General features: G+C 42.0%; 1 protein-coding gene across 2 annotated transcripts in view; it reads right to left on the bottom strand.

Annotated features, from left to right (window-relative positions):
- The window catches only part of sned1 (sushi, nidogen and EGF-like domains 1), a 156,785-nt gene extending 151,438 nt beyond the window's left edge, over positions 1-5,347 (bottom strand). For both annotated transcript variants that reach the window (XM_072255726.1, XM_072255727.1), the window contains exon 1: positions 5,083-5,347. In XM_072255726.1, coding sequence (XP_072111827.1) covers positions 5,083-5,292 — 210 coding nt within the window. In that variant the 5' untranslated portion in view covers positions 5,293-5,347. The remainder of the gene's footprint in view (positions 1-5,082) is intronic.
- Between the last annotated feature and the right edge of the window lie 8,894 nt (positions 5,348-14,241).

The following is a 14,241-nucleotide window of genomic DNA, read 5'->3' as shown; positions in this document are numbered from 1 at the left end:
GAGAATTTAAAATTCCAACCCTGGCAACATCCTCAAAAATTTCTCCAATTGAGTACTATTCCCTTCATTATGATGACCAGAAAATGTACACAGCCATCCAGCAAAAGCCTAGATCATATTTTCTGTGGTCTAGTCCAGGATTTGTCAGCCAGGGTTCCATGAGAGATTGTGATAAAAAAAAACACATTGTTATTTTAAACTTCATGTGATGCACAATCCTGGTGCTCACAGTGGTGGGCAGTGACCGAGCTGTCCTGTTGACAATCTCGTTAGATGCCTCTCAGCCCAGTGTGGCAGTGCGCAGTAGGACCGTGTTTATTTGGTTGAGTCCTTTTTCAGTTTTTTTTTAAATGCAAGATTGGGAAGGTCGTTGATAATCTGTGAGCACTGTATTGCTCGGAGGGGAGGATGGTAGGATGATAATTGGTGAGTGCTGTATTGCATGGAGGGGAGGACAGCTGGCTGATTTTCTGAACATCAAATGGACTCACCCAACTTGAGCTGTGACATTAGCCTCTCCCTCCTGAATTACCTCCCCCAACTTCCTCTAACATGCTGATGACTGACTTATGGGAGTGAATAACACTACTGGTGTAGTAGAAAATTGGAGGGAAATTTTCATTCTAAAGAAGGTAATTTTAAGTGCTGCAACTCAGTTGCTGGTCTGCCACTATGGAGTTGTTGTATACATGTACAACCATTATGTAAATTAAATCTACTGAGTCTACCTTTAGAAAAATCAAATCCCATTTTGGCTTAAGCCAGTTATTTAACAGAAATTTATGTTAGCCTTATAAGTTTCTAAAATTTATGAGAAAGAAAGAGAATAATTTAAGAAAGGTAAGCTAAGCTTAACTACTTGTTTTCCTCAAGAAAGTTCGGCTAAAAATTCATTCTCTACTTAAAGGAGCATTGACAACTATTTTTGCATTACTGATCATGTTACCCTGAGACCTGAAAATTAGTTCTGGAGTTCCTCCAGAGCAAAAAGGTTGAGAAAAGCTGGTCTAGTCACTCTTATAATCTTAGCCTTAACGAATGAAGGCAAGCATCCCTTATGGCAACTTAGCCATCTCTGTCCTTCAACCTTCGAGAGTCATGGGCATGCACTCTGAGATCCCTCTGGTCCTCTACATTATTCCCTTTCCTGGGTCCATTTATATTGCTTTTCCATTTGCACTTCTCTGGACAGAATGCCATTGCCAGAATGCAACACTTATGTTCACCCAACTAGTCTTTCGATATCTCCCTGAACCTTTCTTCTTCAACCATGCTGAAAATTTTAGGGCCATTGGAATATGTCTTAACCATGATCCCTACAGTTCAGCTACAATTATTTATGTACATCATGGACAGCAAGTGGCACTACCCTTTTCCACATACTTGTCTTTCTTTTCCATACTAGGCAATTTTCCTTCCATCAATATATCATCTTCCCTTGATTGATGTTGATGATTTTACTTTTCTGATCAATCTTCCACGTGGGATGATGTTGAAATCTTATCTAAAATCTCTGCAGACTATACCAAATGTAATCACGACTCTCCCTTTTAGTCTCTCAAAAATTCAAAGGAATCAGGCATGAACTGCTTTTAATAAATCCACACTGAAGGTATTTGAGTAAGCTTGATCAATTTGGATTTATGCTGCCCCTTAGAATTTCTTCCAATAGTTTGCCCACTACTTGTGTCAGACAGACTGGTTACTTCGTCTAGATTTTTCTCCTCGATTAATCAAGATAATTACATTAGCAGTCTTCCAATGATTAGATGTTACCTGCAACAAATGGGCATCAGAAAATCAGAATCAAGATCTCTGCCATTTACCCTTTTGTTCTTTCAAAAGGCAGATTTTGTTCAGGGATGATGCTTATCTACAGCTTAAAGTGCTACAACCTGAATATGTCCTTTGTCCCCATGTTTATGGAACATCTTGAATGTCTAATGAGCATATTACACCTTTTTTATAAAGAGAGGTCCAAACAATTTATTTAGAATTGCATATGTAGATTCATAGGGTTATAAAATTATACAAAACAGAAACAGGCCCTTTGGCCAAGCTCACCCATGATAGGCAATATTACCAATATTTTATACAAGCTAGTCACATTTGCCTGCATTTCACCTATTCAAATGTATTTGAATCATTGTAATTGTACCTAACATTGCAGCTTCCTCCAACATATTGTTCCCTTTACACACTGCACTTTATTGGAAAGGTCCCCCAGGTCCCTTTTAAATCACTCCCATCTCACCATAAATCTATGTCCTCCAGTTTTAAACTCCCTTATCCTGGGAGAAAGACAGATATATTTATGGCTCAGGTTACACCTCCGTCAGATCACCCCTCTGCCTCTTATGTTCCTGGGAAAATTTCCCACCTAACCAGCCTCATTATAACACAAACATACCAAACCAATAATGTCCTTGTGAAACTTTTCTGCACCCTGTCCAGTTTAATGACATCCTTTCTTCCTTCCATTTCTTCTGCCTTCATTCATGGGGTCACACCATCTTTAAAAGGACATATTCTTTCTTTTGCCATCGTTTTCTGCCAGCCATGTACTTTTTCTATTTGAATTTTTCTATTTTTTCTATTTTTCACTTTGAATTCCTGCTTTCCTTTCTCTTATTTTGCTGCTATACTGCCTACACCCCTCTGGGCTCTGTAATATTGGCTTCTTGATTTTTTTCTGTTGGCCTATTATATCATGCATGCCCACAAGTGGATGGGAGATGGGTGATGGTGAAATCAATATTTGTCAGTTCTCATTTTCTTTTGGTTGTTCTTGTATTGGGAATGAAAATGGATAATGAAGAGCAGCTCAAGAGATTTGACGTCCCCTTCAGCCCTCATCATTTTTTTATCACTGCTCCACAGAAAGTATCCTAACTGGGTGTATTACAGCTTGGTATGGCAACTGCAAGAAACTGCAGAGAGTTGTGGACATCACTCAGCACATCATGGAAATCAGCCTCTCCTCCACAGATTCTGTCTTTAATGAGGCAGTGAGAAGTATATCAGCCAACATAATAAAAGACCTCACTGACCTGAACATTCTCTCTTCTGCACCCCCCCCCCCCCCCCCCATCGGGCAGAAGATAGAAAAGCCTCCTAGCACTTACACCAGGCTTTAGGGCAGTTTCTACCCCGCCATTAGAAGACTATTGAATGGTTCTCTTGTACGACAAGACAGACTCTTGACTTCACAATCTACCTCATTGTAACCTTGTCTACCTGCACTTTACTTTCTCTGTAGCTGTTACACTTTATTCTTCACACTGTTATTGTTTTACCTTTTATGACCTCAATGCACTGTGTATTGAATTGATCTATATGAACAGTATGCAAGACTAGATTTTACTGTACCTCAGTATATATAGCAATACTAACCCAAATGCATTTCCAAGCTAGTGTACAATTATGATCTGACATAGTGCCGAAGGTCAGCTAAAGAGAACCCAGATTATAATAGTAGAGTTAATGATATAACGTGCGTAGAAGAAAGGCTAGGTAAATCTCCCAGTGTTAAACAGGTCAGGTGGCGGGTGCAATATAGAAATCACACAATATGCCACTTTATATCTTCAAGGAGTGATGCCTCAAAAAGGTGGCATCTATCATTAAGGACCCCGTCACCCAGGTCATGCCTTGTTCTGATTTTTACCTTCACAGAGGAGGTACAGGAGCCTGAAAGAACACACTCAATGATTCAGAAACAGCTTCTTCTCCTCTGCCATTTGATCTCTGAATGGGCATTGAACCCATGAACACTACCTCACTACTTTTTTTATTTCCTATTTTGAACTATTTATTATACATTTATACTTACTGTAATTCATGTTTTTTTCTATTATTATGTGTTGAATTGTACAGCTGCCACAAAGACAACAGATTTGATGGCATGATATTAGAGCTGATTCTCATTACAATGTGCGGGTAAACTATCTAATAAATGAGCATCAATCACAGTTTATAATAATCCATGTACAATAATGGCCATTTGGAATGTCTAATTCATAGCAATAAACAGATGACGGATATAATGGTAGGCGATGCAGTTTATAGTAATGAGAAGGGCACCTGATGGATAATACCTGGGGAGAAAGAGTGCTCAGTGGATTATAGAAAATGGCTCAACACCTGGTACAAAATTAACATACCCTACTCTCCCTGTGTGTCTAATATTGAACAGGCGTCAAGTTAATGAAAATGTACAGGGAGTCTAGCGCACAAAGAGAGGGGAACAGACTGCCACAGTACAATCATGGGCACATTTTCTAATGGACAGTGCTTGGATTGCCCAGTGCATTTCCCCTGGACAGTGACTTACCACAGCATTGAAGTGGATGGTAGTGGCTGGAGTTCAATGATCAGCAGCGGGCTGCACAGTGACATGGGTGTTAAAGGATCTGGTATAAAACTCCGGGCTGTGCAATTTGAAGTTTATAAACGGGCTGGTCATAATTGACAGAGTGATCGCTGTACATTAGTAACCACAGAGAGTGCTCCACACATAACAATGGGCGCAGTGTAATAATTAGTTCACCAAATGCTCCATGTGCAATAAGCAAACAGAATATACGCTGTATAATAATTGGCAACGGTTGCGAGCGCAGGAGACGAAAGCGTGCAATAGTGGGCAGAGCAGTGCCCTTTCAGAACAATGGGACCGTGGCGCGACCGGCGTCAAGTTAGCAGTGCAATACATTTGACAGTGCCCGGCACTTTCTCCCCCTCCTTCTGGAATGAAGTGCATTAAATACTGCGAAGAGGCTGCAGAATAACGGGCCGGTTACAGCGTCCATTGGTCGGATGGAGCTATGTCGACTCCATGTGTCGGAACAGTGGAGCGAATATCGACCTAGTTTACCGTAAGCAGTACGACAAGGGGGCTCGTCGAACAAGGGACACCGTGCCGGGATGAATGGAGGTGGAGGTGAGGGGAGACGAAATGAGGGGAGGAATTGAACAGGCTGAAGTACATTTACCTGGGCAGTGGGCGGGGGGAGAGGCAGTTTCTGCCCCAGGACTGTTCATACAAGAGAAACTGGTGAGATATAACGAGGTAATGCGACTCACGTAAAGCCCGGAGTGCCTCTCTCCGAAGAAGGGAAAGCTGTGTGAGATCTCCAGCAGCCCGGATCCTCCATCGTCCACCTTAGCATTGACCGAGTCCCCGTTCTCCACCCCGAATGGGTAAAAGTCACTGAGTGGCACCAAGCAGGAGATTCCTTCCAGCGACCCCAGCACAATCCCGACGGCCAGCAGCGCTCCGACCCGCAGCTCCATCTGTCACAACCCCAAGTCACCTGGACAGTGTGTGAGAGCGTGTGTTGTACCGGTCCCCGGTATCCTCAGTGTAGCGGAGACACCCTCCACCACTCATCCAATCAAATCACTTGAAACCGACACTCGGCATGATGGGCATCCTAATGCCCAATCAGAATAGAGAGGCCGGCACACAGAGGACCAATCAACTCCAAGGTAGTCTGAACTTCACTAACTTTTCACCCTGAAGTGGACTTTCTTAAAGCTGAACTCACCAAACGGGACAATCCGAGGTTGGGAGTCCCTTGGATTCATCCTGCAGGTACTTGTACCCAAGCATACATCAAAACAGCCCTGCACTCAGCTTAATAAAATCAAATGCCCCTTTTCTTCAAGATCTGATGGGGATCCCGGCGTTGAAAGGTTGACCGTTTTTTTCTTTCCACAGATGCGCCTGACGTTGAGTGTTCACAGCATTTTCCAAGTAGATTTTTTTTCAACGAGAATAATATTTCCCCAAAGAATTCGGACGCCTTTTAATTTGCTCCAGCAGACCAGATGCGTTCCAGATGGGGCAATTCCCCCTCTGTACAGTGCCAGCAATGGTAAGCAATGGTTATGCAGAATGTCCAGTTCTATTTGCCATATCTGAAACATACTTTTGGCTCGGTTCAGACGAGGTGCTTTGAACCCGAAACGCTATTTCTCTTTCTAAACAAGCTGCTCAACCGTCATCATTTTCTGTTTTCGTTTCAGGTCACCAGTTAACGTAAGAAAGATAAAGCAAGGGCCCGGGAAATGTAAGCTATATATTGATTACAGATGACACTGTTTTATATTTTTTCAACTGGCTTGCAGACGGAGGGAAGACCCCCACCCCCTCGCCCCCACTGGATTGGGAGATATGGGTCCATTGAAATGAGTGAAAACTTAATGGTTTGTGCACACCACAAAGCCCAGGAAAAGAAGGCCAAGGTATAAATTAATGGTAATTCCTTCAAAAACTAACCCAGATAAAAACGCTTCGCCAGCTTTCACAGGTGTTGTCAGATACAATGCATCTTGTTGATCTCATGTGCTCATAAGATAGAATTAACTGCTGTGTTCTGCACCCGGATTCCCTCCATATCCAGATATATATCAATCTTTGATTTAAGTCACCTTTCTGAGTTTCTACAGCATCTGGGATAAAAATACTTTAATCTTCAAAGAGGCGTCATCAACATTTAACTCCAATCCCTTTTGGTTGTGGTAAGATGCTTTACTGAACCATTGTCCATGCAGTGAAGATACATACCACTGTGGTTATGTATGGGGCTTTATTGATATCCCTTTTAAAATGCACTCAGCTCCATTACTGAGTCACATCCCCGACTTTAAGGAATCCTCTGACGTCAGATTAAATGCTGACATCTTCATAGATAATCACAAACAAGGAAAAATCTGCAAGATGCTGGAAATCGAAGCAACACACACAGAATGCTGGAGGAACTCTGTAGGCTAGGCAGTATCTATGAAAAAGCGTATAGTCGATGTTTCGGGCCAAGACTGGAGGAAAAAAAAGATGAGAAGTCAGAGTTAGAAGATGGGTTGGAGGTGGAGGAAGAAACATAAGGTAATATGTGAAATTGGGAGGGGGAGGGTGAGCAGAAAGCTGGGATGTTGATTGGTGAAAGAGGTACAGGGCTGGAGAAGGGAGAATCTGATAGGAAAGGACAGAAGGCCATGGAAGAGAGAAAAGGGGAGGAGCACCAGAGGAAGTTGATGGATGGGTAAGGAGATAAGGTGAGAGAGGGAAAAGGGAATGGGGAATGGTGAAGTGGGGGGAGGAGGGGGATTACCAGAAGTTTGAGAAAACGATGTTCATGCATCAGGTTGGAGGCTACCCAGAAGGAATATAAGGTATTACTCCTCCAACCTGAGTGTGGCCTCATTGTGACAGAAGAGGAGGCCATGGACAGACATGTAGAATGGGAATGTGAAGTGGATTTAAAGTGGGTGGCTCTAATCACTAACAAGAGAAAATCTGCTGATGCTGGAAATCCAATCACAAGCAAGGGAAAATCTGTCCAATCACAAACAAGAGAAAATCTGAATCTTCATACATAACATATTTTAGATGGTTGATTTCTCCTTCAAGTCAATCATGTCATCTCCCCAAAGGCTGGATACAATAGAGAGATACTTATTTATTTATTGAGATACAGTGCAGAATAGGACTGTCCGGCTCTTTGATCCGGGCCGCCGAGCAATCCCCCATTTAATCTGAGCCTAATCATGGGACAATTCACAGTGACCAATTAACCTACCAACTGGTACATGTTTGGTCTGTGGGAGGAAACCAGAGCACCCGGGGAGAATGTACAAACTCCTTACAGGCAGTGGCCGGAAATGAACACCTGTCATCTGTACTGCAAAGTATTGTGCTAGCTACTACGCTGCCGTGATACGACTAAGAGAAAATGATTGCCTATATTTTGCAGACTTAAAATGCTGGAACAAATAGCCAGAGGTTTTGTTTCATAACAGAGAGACAGGGAAATGTAGCAGAGAAGCATTGTGAGTGTTACAGCTTTCTAAAAGTGTGGAGTAAAGAGAGGAGGCGATGGGATGTGGATGGAGCATAAGGCAAAGTACCTGAGATGGGTGAAGACTTTGCCATCAATGACAAAGAAATGAAGGTGCAGAAAATTGCAATTAAAGAAATGGAATGTGACAAATAAAATGACGTGGCCTTTTATGGAGAGATTTAAGATCAAGAAGCGTGGGGCCAAGAAGCAAAAATTGCCCGTTAAGATGAGATTTAGAACACGGAATGACATGGATTGTGGTAGGCAGGTTCAATTTACTAAACAGTGAGGCCACCCAAGGCAGTATTAATAGTTGAACTGTCACTTTGAACTTTTAATCCACTCCACATTATGAACATTGTTCCAAAATTGTCTGTCTCCCCATGTTCTGCCTATTACTATTAATTGCTTATATATCCCAGAGATTAAAAACTCACTTAACTAAATATACCATTAAAATGATCTTTGTCTGTGACATACTTATTACTGTGAACCCATGGCTCTCCGCCTTGTTCTTAATTGTGAATATGCAACAATGCATAACGCACATGTCATATTTCTGCACAATTTCTCATAATCACTTGCAGCCTTATAAATCCAATATCTTTTAAGCCTTCTTGCAGTTCTGGAAAGAATCAAGAAACTAGTGATCACCTCATTCATCTCCAATTCTTTCAATTTGAAGCTTTTCTTTCCTGTCTTCGTTATTGACATGGCTGGGCTCTGAGCTCCCTGGTGTTCCTCACTCTCCCGAATCCATGCATTGTCATTTTGTTGAATTCTCCTTCCCTGCAACACCCTGAACTCAATGGCATCCAATCAATGCTTGTTCAATTCACTCTCCTTTATCACTGCTGCTTCCCTTATTAATGGAATGTCAGCACAAAAGCAAGCCCATTCTGCTTGTGCTGGGGCCTTGAGAGCTCTCTATCACAGTAGGCCCAGACCAGCACCATGCTTCTCAGTAACAATGAACCAAATGACTCAGAACTAAAAAAGGGCTGTAGATGAGCAAGTCAATGACTTTTCCAAAGCCTTTAGGTAAAACTGCCCTTTTCACTCCTTAAACGATATTCATTGAATTGTACGTCACGCCAAGTGGTTTAGTTCTGCTTAGTACGGAGGGTGCATTAAAATGGGAGGTTCAAAGTCACTCTGAGGCCAAACGGAATGGCAGGAGAGCACCAAACGAATAAATGCCCTATACAAAAAATTTTCTTCACAAACACAACAACCATTGGGGCAAAGCAAATATATCAAGACCTCTCTTTTCATTAAATCAGATGGCACAGCCCAAAACTCTGGGAAAACATAGACTTTTTCCAAATCTTGGAAAAGTGAAGGCAGATATGAATAATGAAATTCACCACAGTGCCTAAGCTGACTGTGAATTACTTCTACTACCTGTTCTTTCCTTGTAACTGTATACATTCCCCTTTCAGTACCTATCCTCTTTTGAAAGATACTATTAAAGCTGCTTTCTGCATCTTTCAAGGCATTGCATTCCAGGCCATGGCAACTTCTTTGCAGAACAATGTTCCTTATCATTATCAGTTTGGTTATTTTGTCAATATGTTAACTTTTCTTTTTAGGAAATCCCTTGGCGTTGAGGATGAGTTGCTTTCTCATCAGTTTTGTGGGTCCTGATGGAAGTTCTGAGGCCAGAGAAGTCAGGAGGTGACCGATAAGGGAGGTGCACAGTTCATGAGGTGGTCTGCTCCTTTTGTCACTCAAGTAGTGTGTGCTTCTATTGCTCAGCCTGTTGGTTCTCAATACCAAATGTTTCCATTCCACTATGAGCAATTCTGGGTAAGATATTCCCAGAAATTATTGGCAATGTTAGATTTCTTCAAGCAAGCTTTAAGCACATTCTTGAATCAATTTCCCTGTCCACATGATAATCTCTTCCCTTGACAAAGTTTAGAGCACAATGTCTATTTCAGGAGTCTGAGTTCAGGCATCTAAGAGCTATGTCCTGGGAGTCATTAGGATGTCATTGCTGGGGATGTTGGTCGGGGGAGGGGATGGTGGTGGGGAGAGGGTCTTCGTTCACATGACCTTCCTCCGAAGATCTTGAAGAAACATCTCTGTTGATCCTGACCAGTTGTATCATAGCCTGGTATGGCAAAAGCAAGGCTGCAGAGAGTAGTGAACACGGCCTGGTTGATTACACACTTCTGCATGAGGCGCTGCTTCAGGATGGTGGCATCTCACATAAAAGGTCCCCACCATTCAAGTCATGCCCTCATCTTACTGCTGCCATCAAACAGGAGGTACAGAAGCCTGAGGTTTCACACCAGCAGATTCAGGAACAGCTACTTTCCTGCAACCATTATGTTCTTGAACTGACCTGCACAATGCTGATCACTACCTTAGTAAAGCCACACTATTCCATTCTCCCACTACTTGTTTCTGACTGTTTTTTTGCATTAATGTCTTATTTTGCACAGTACTCTTTTCACTGTTTATATGATTTCATTGGGTGTTGTCTATACCTACATGTTGCTGAAAGCAAGTTTTTTTCATTGTGCCTGTATCTCACACAATGCTCATGACAATAAACACAACATAATCTTTTCTCCAGTGCCTTGAAATGGATTTCCCAGACCTCAGAAACAGACAGGAGGATATCTTACTGTAAGTTTTGTCGGATCTCGATCATCTAGCGCACCTTTCTTTAGTCAACTGCAGGTTGTGCTAGTGCAGTGAAGGGGGTGGTGAATTCCATCACTGCCACCTGTCTTCTCTGAAAGGTGACTCCCAAAATTCGGCCTCTGAGAATGTGCAAACACAATTGTCACCTGCATACTCAGTTCAGCTACTGAGTTCTGGGTGATCTTGGTTCTGGAGTGCAGTCGCAGTAGACTAACCAACTCCCCATTGATTCTGAAGATTAGCTTCTCTCCTCAGGAAGTTCGTTGGAGCTAAGATGCAACATTGCAACAAGAAAGATTGAGAAAATATTCAGGCAATGACACAGACTTACTTGGCGCCAAATTTCACTGAGTATGGTTCTGTTGTAGACTCACTAGCTAACAATTCAGCTTGCACGATGCCATTGTGGATGAATTTCTATTGACAGAATTTCATAATACCTCTAGTTGCTGGAATCAAATATTTTGGGGATATTACAAAAAAGGCCATGTAGAGTGTGTAGTGCTGTTCACAGCATTTTCTTACATTTTTATCATGCGATGGGAAGGATTTTAAGTGAATTGTTGGCATCTGTATTCACTTGGGAGATAGACACAGATTCTTGAGAACTGAAGCCAAACAGTAGTGAGGTCATGGACTGTATCCAGATTACCGCAGAGGACGGGCTCGTTGACTTAAGGTAGTGTAGGGTGGATAAATCCCCAGTTCCTAATAAGGTGTCCCCCTAAGAGGAGACTAGTGCAGAATTTTTAGGGTCTTGGAAAGATATTTAAAACCTCCTTAACTACGGGTGAGGTGCTGGAGGACTGGACGATAGCTAATGTTGTTCTGTTGTTCAAGAAAGACTCTAAGAATAAACTGGAATATTAGGCCAGTGAGCCTGACGTCAGCAGTGGATAAATTATTGGAAAGTATTCAAATGGACAGAAAATATAAGTATTTGTATAGAGTGGTAGTAGATGGTTGACTCTGACTGGAGAGCTGTGACTGGTGGAATGGCACCGGGATTGGTGCTGGGTCCATTGTTGTTTGTCAAATATATTAATGATTTGGATGATAATGTGGTAAACCAGATTGGTAAATTTGTGGATGACACTTGTAGTGGACAGTGAGGACGGCTATCAAAGTGGGATCTAGACCAAATAGTAAAATGGGCTGATAGATGGCAAGTGGGATTTAATGCAGACAAGTGTGAGGTGTTGCACTTTGGGAGGACAAACCAGGGTAGAACATACACAGTGAATGGTAGGGCACTGAGGAGTATGGTAGAACAGAGGGATCTGGGAATACAGATCCATAATTTCTTGAAAGTGGTGTCACAGGTAGATAGAGTTGTAAAGAGAACTTTTGGATCATTGGCTTTCATAAATCAGAGTGCTGAGTATAGGAGTAAGAACGATATATTGAAGTTGTACAATATAAGACTTTGCTAAGGCCAAATTTGCAATATTATTTGTAGTTCTGGTCACCTACCAACAGGAAAGATATCAATAAACTTGAAAGTGTACAGAGAAAATTTACAAGGATGTTGCCGGGACCTGAGTTGTATGGAGAGGTTAAATAGATCAGGACTTAATTCCTTGAAACATTGGAGAATGAGGGGAGATGATAGAGGTAAACAATATTATGAGGGGTGTAAATATGGTCAATGCAAGCAGGCTTTTTCCCACTGAGGTTGGGTAAGACTAAATGTTATAGGTTAAGGGTGAAAGCTGAAATATTTAAAGCAAACCTAAGGGGAACTTCACTTAGAGAGTGGTGTGAGTGTGGAATGAGTGCAGAATGTATGTGGAATGAGTGTGGTATGAGCTGCCAGCAGAGGTGGTGGATATGGGTTTGATTGCAACATTTAAGAGAAGTTTGGATAAGTACATGGATGAAAGGAGTATGGAGGGCTAAGGTCCATGTGTGGGTTGATGGGACTAGGAGAGTAACAGTTTGGCAGACTAGGTAGACTGAAGACATGTTTGTGAGCTGCATTGCTCTATTACACTATGACAATGTGATTCCAATTATAGATAATAATAATAAGCACTCCAATATTAGCCTCAGTATCTAGAGTGTAAAATACAGTATATGTAATAGCCCTTTTGTCCTCCATCATTCCTTTCATAAAGGGCTACAGGATTGTTCACCATTGTCAATCCCATCTGTTGAAGGACATGGAAAACTAAACCGTGTTTCAAACCAGCACTGGTAAACAAATTTTGGAACCAAGCCAAATAAGGCAAAGTTAGGAATGGCAATTGAAAACTTGACCAAGGATGTATACTTTAAGGAAAAGGAAGAGAGGCAGAGACATTCAAGAATGGAATTGTAGGGCTTGTGGCATGGTCCGCAGAAAGTCTGAGCAACAACAGCGGAGGGAGGGGAATGAAAACTGGGGCCAGAATTGGAGGTACAGCTGAACCTTAGCAGCATCAACAATCTGTATTTTAATATGATTTCACAATATCTGGCAACCACATGCTGAACAACATGCTTAAACTAGACACACAAAAAGTCAATGGAATGAAAAGTACGAGCATTGATTGCAAAGAACTCGAACATCAACATCTTGTCATCGGAACCCTTCAGCCCAATTGTCCCCTTTGGACTTATATTCCCCGGTGAATTTAACACTATCTTTCCCTCCTCCATTTCTTATTTTGTTAATAAACATCTTCTTTCTGTTAAGGTTATCTTTTTTTTCAAATAAGATTGATAAAAAAGTATTTATGTTTAATAACCTGAACAAAGCATGATTCCAAATATACATCCAACAATGTAAATAAATATCACAGCAGCTGAGCTAGCTCAAAGACTGCAAGCAGAGAGTTACCAGCCTCAGCCGCAGAAAATTAATGCTGCAATTAGTGCTGAGTGGGGAAAGATACTGATCTTGGGAGTGACAGCGTGTGGGAGTTGGATTAATATTAGCAGAGATACAACAATAATACATACTGCTGGAGAGGGGTTAGTGAGTGACATTGTGGGGGAGCGAGATTCATACCAACAGAAATAATGGCAAGAACTCAAGGGCGCTGGAAGACAAATCAGAGAGTGACAGTACAAGGGATTGGTAGATTTACTCAGATAATCATGACAGCAACTAATTACATTTACACAGTAACCTAGTAAAGTTTCCCAAGGCACTTCACAGGAGCGAGCTTCATCAAAATTTGTTGCTCCCTATTGGATGTATGTTCCATTCTGAGCAGAGGTTACTTGTGTATTTAAAAAGTTACTTTCAACGGAGTTCATTATGATGGGGCTAGAGAAATGAAAGTTATGTTGTTATAAATTTGATTGTGGAGATAGATTTGTTGCAGGGGCATCAGATTCTAATAAACTGAGGCATAATGAGAGAACCGACTTACTGGAAAAGTATTTGGAATGAAATCCATGATAGCTGGTAGTCAAGACCAGTGCATCCCCGGACCACCCCCACAAACTTCTCTAAGTGGAGAATGCAGGAGAGAAGAGGTGAACACCATCACGGGTCAGGAATGCATCAGCAATGCTGAACTGCCAACTAACACATATTCCACTCTCCCCTCCTACCCCTCCTCACAGTCCTCCCCCTGCTGTCATGACTATACCCCTTCCCCACACAAAAGCACCACGGTGGGCTTCACAGCTGAACAGGTGAGAAGACAGCTGAAACGTCTCAACCCAAGCAAGGCTGCAGGACCGGATGGTGTCAGTACCAGGATGCTCAAAGCCTGTGCCCCTCAGCTATGTGGAGTACTTTGCCATGTCTTCA

This window comes from Mobula birostris, chromosome 4 (genome assembly GCF_030028105.1).
Source record: "Mobula birostris isolate sMobBir1 chromosome 4, sMobBir1.hap1, whole genome shotgun sequence".
Lineage (NCBI taxonomy): Eukaryota > Metazoa > Chordata > Chondrichthyes > Myliobatiformes > Myliobatidae > Mobula > Mobula birostris.
The sequence above is the reverse complement of the archived record's forward strand: the minus strand, read 5'-3'. Positions and strand labels throughout refer to the sequence as shown.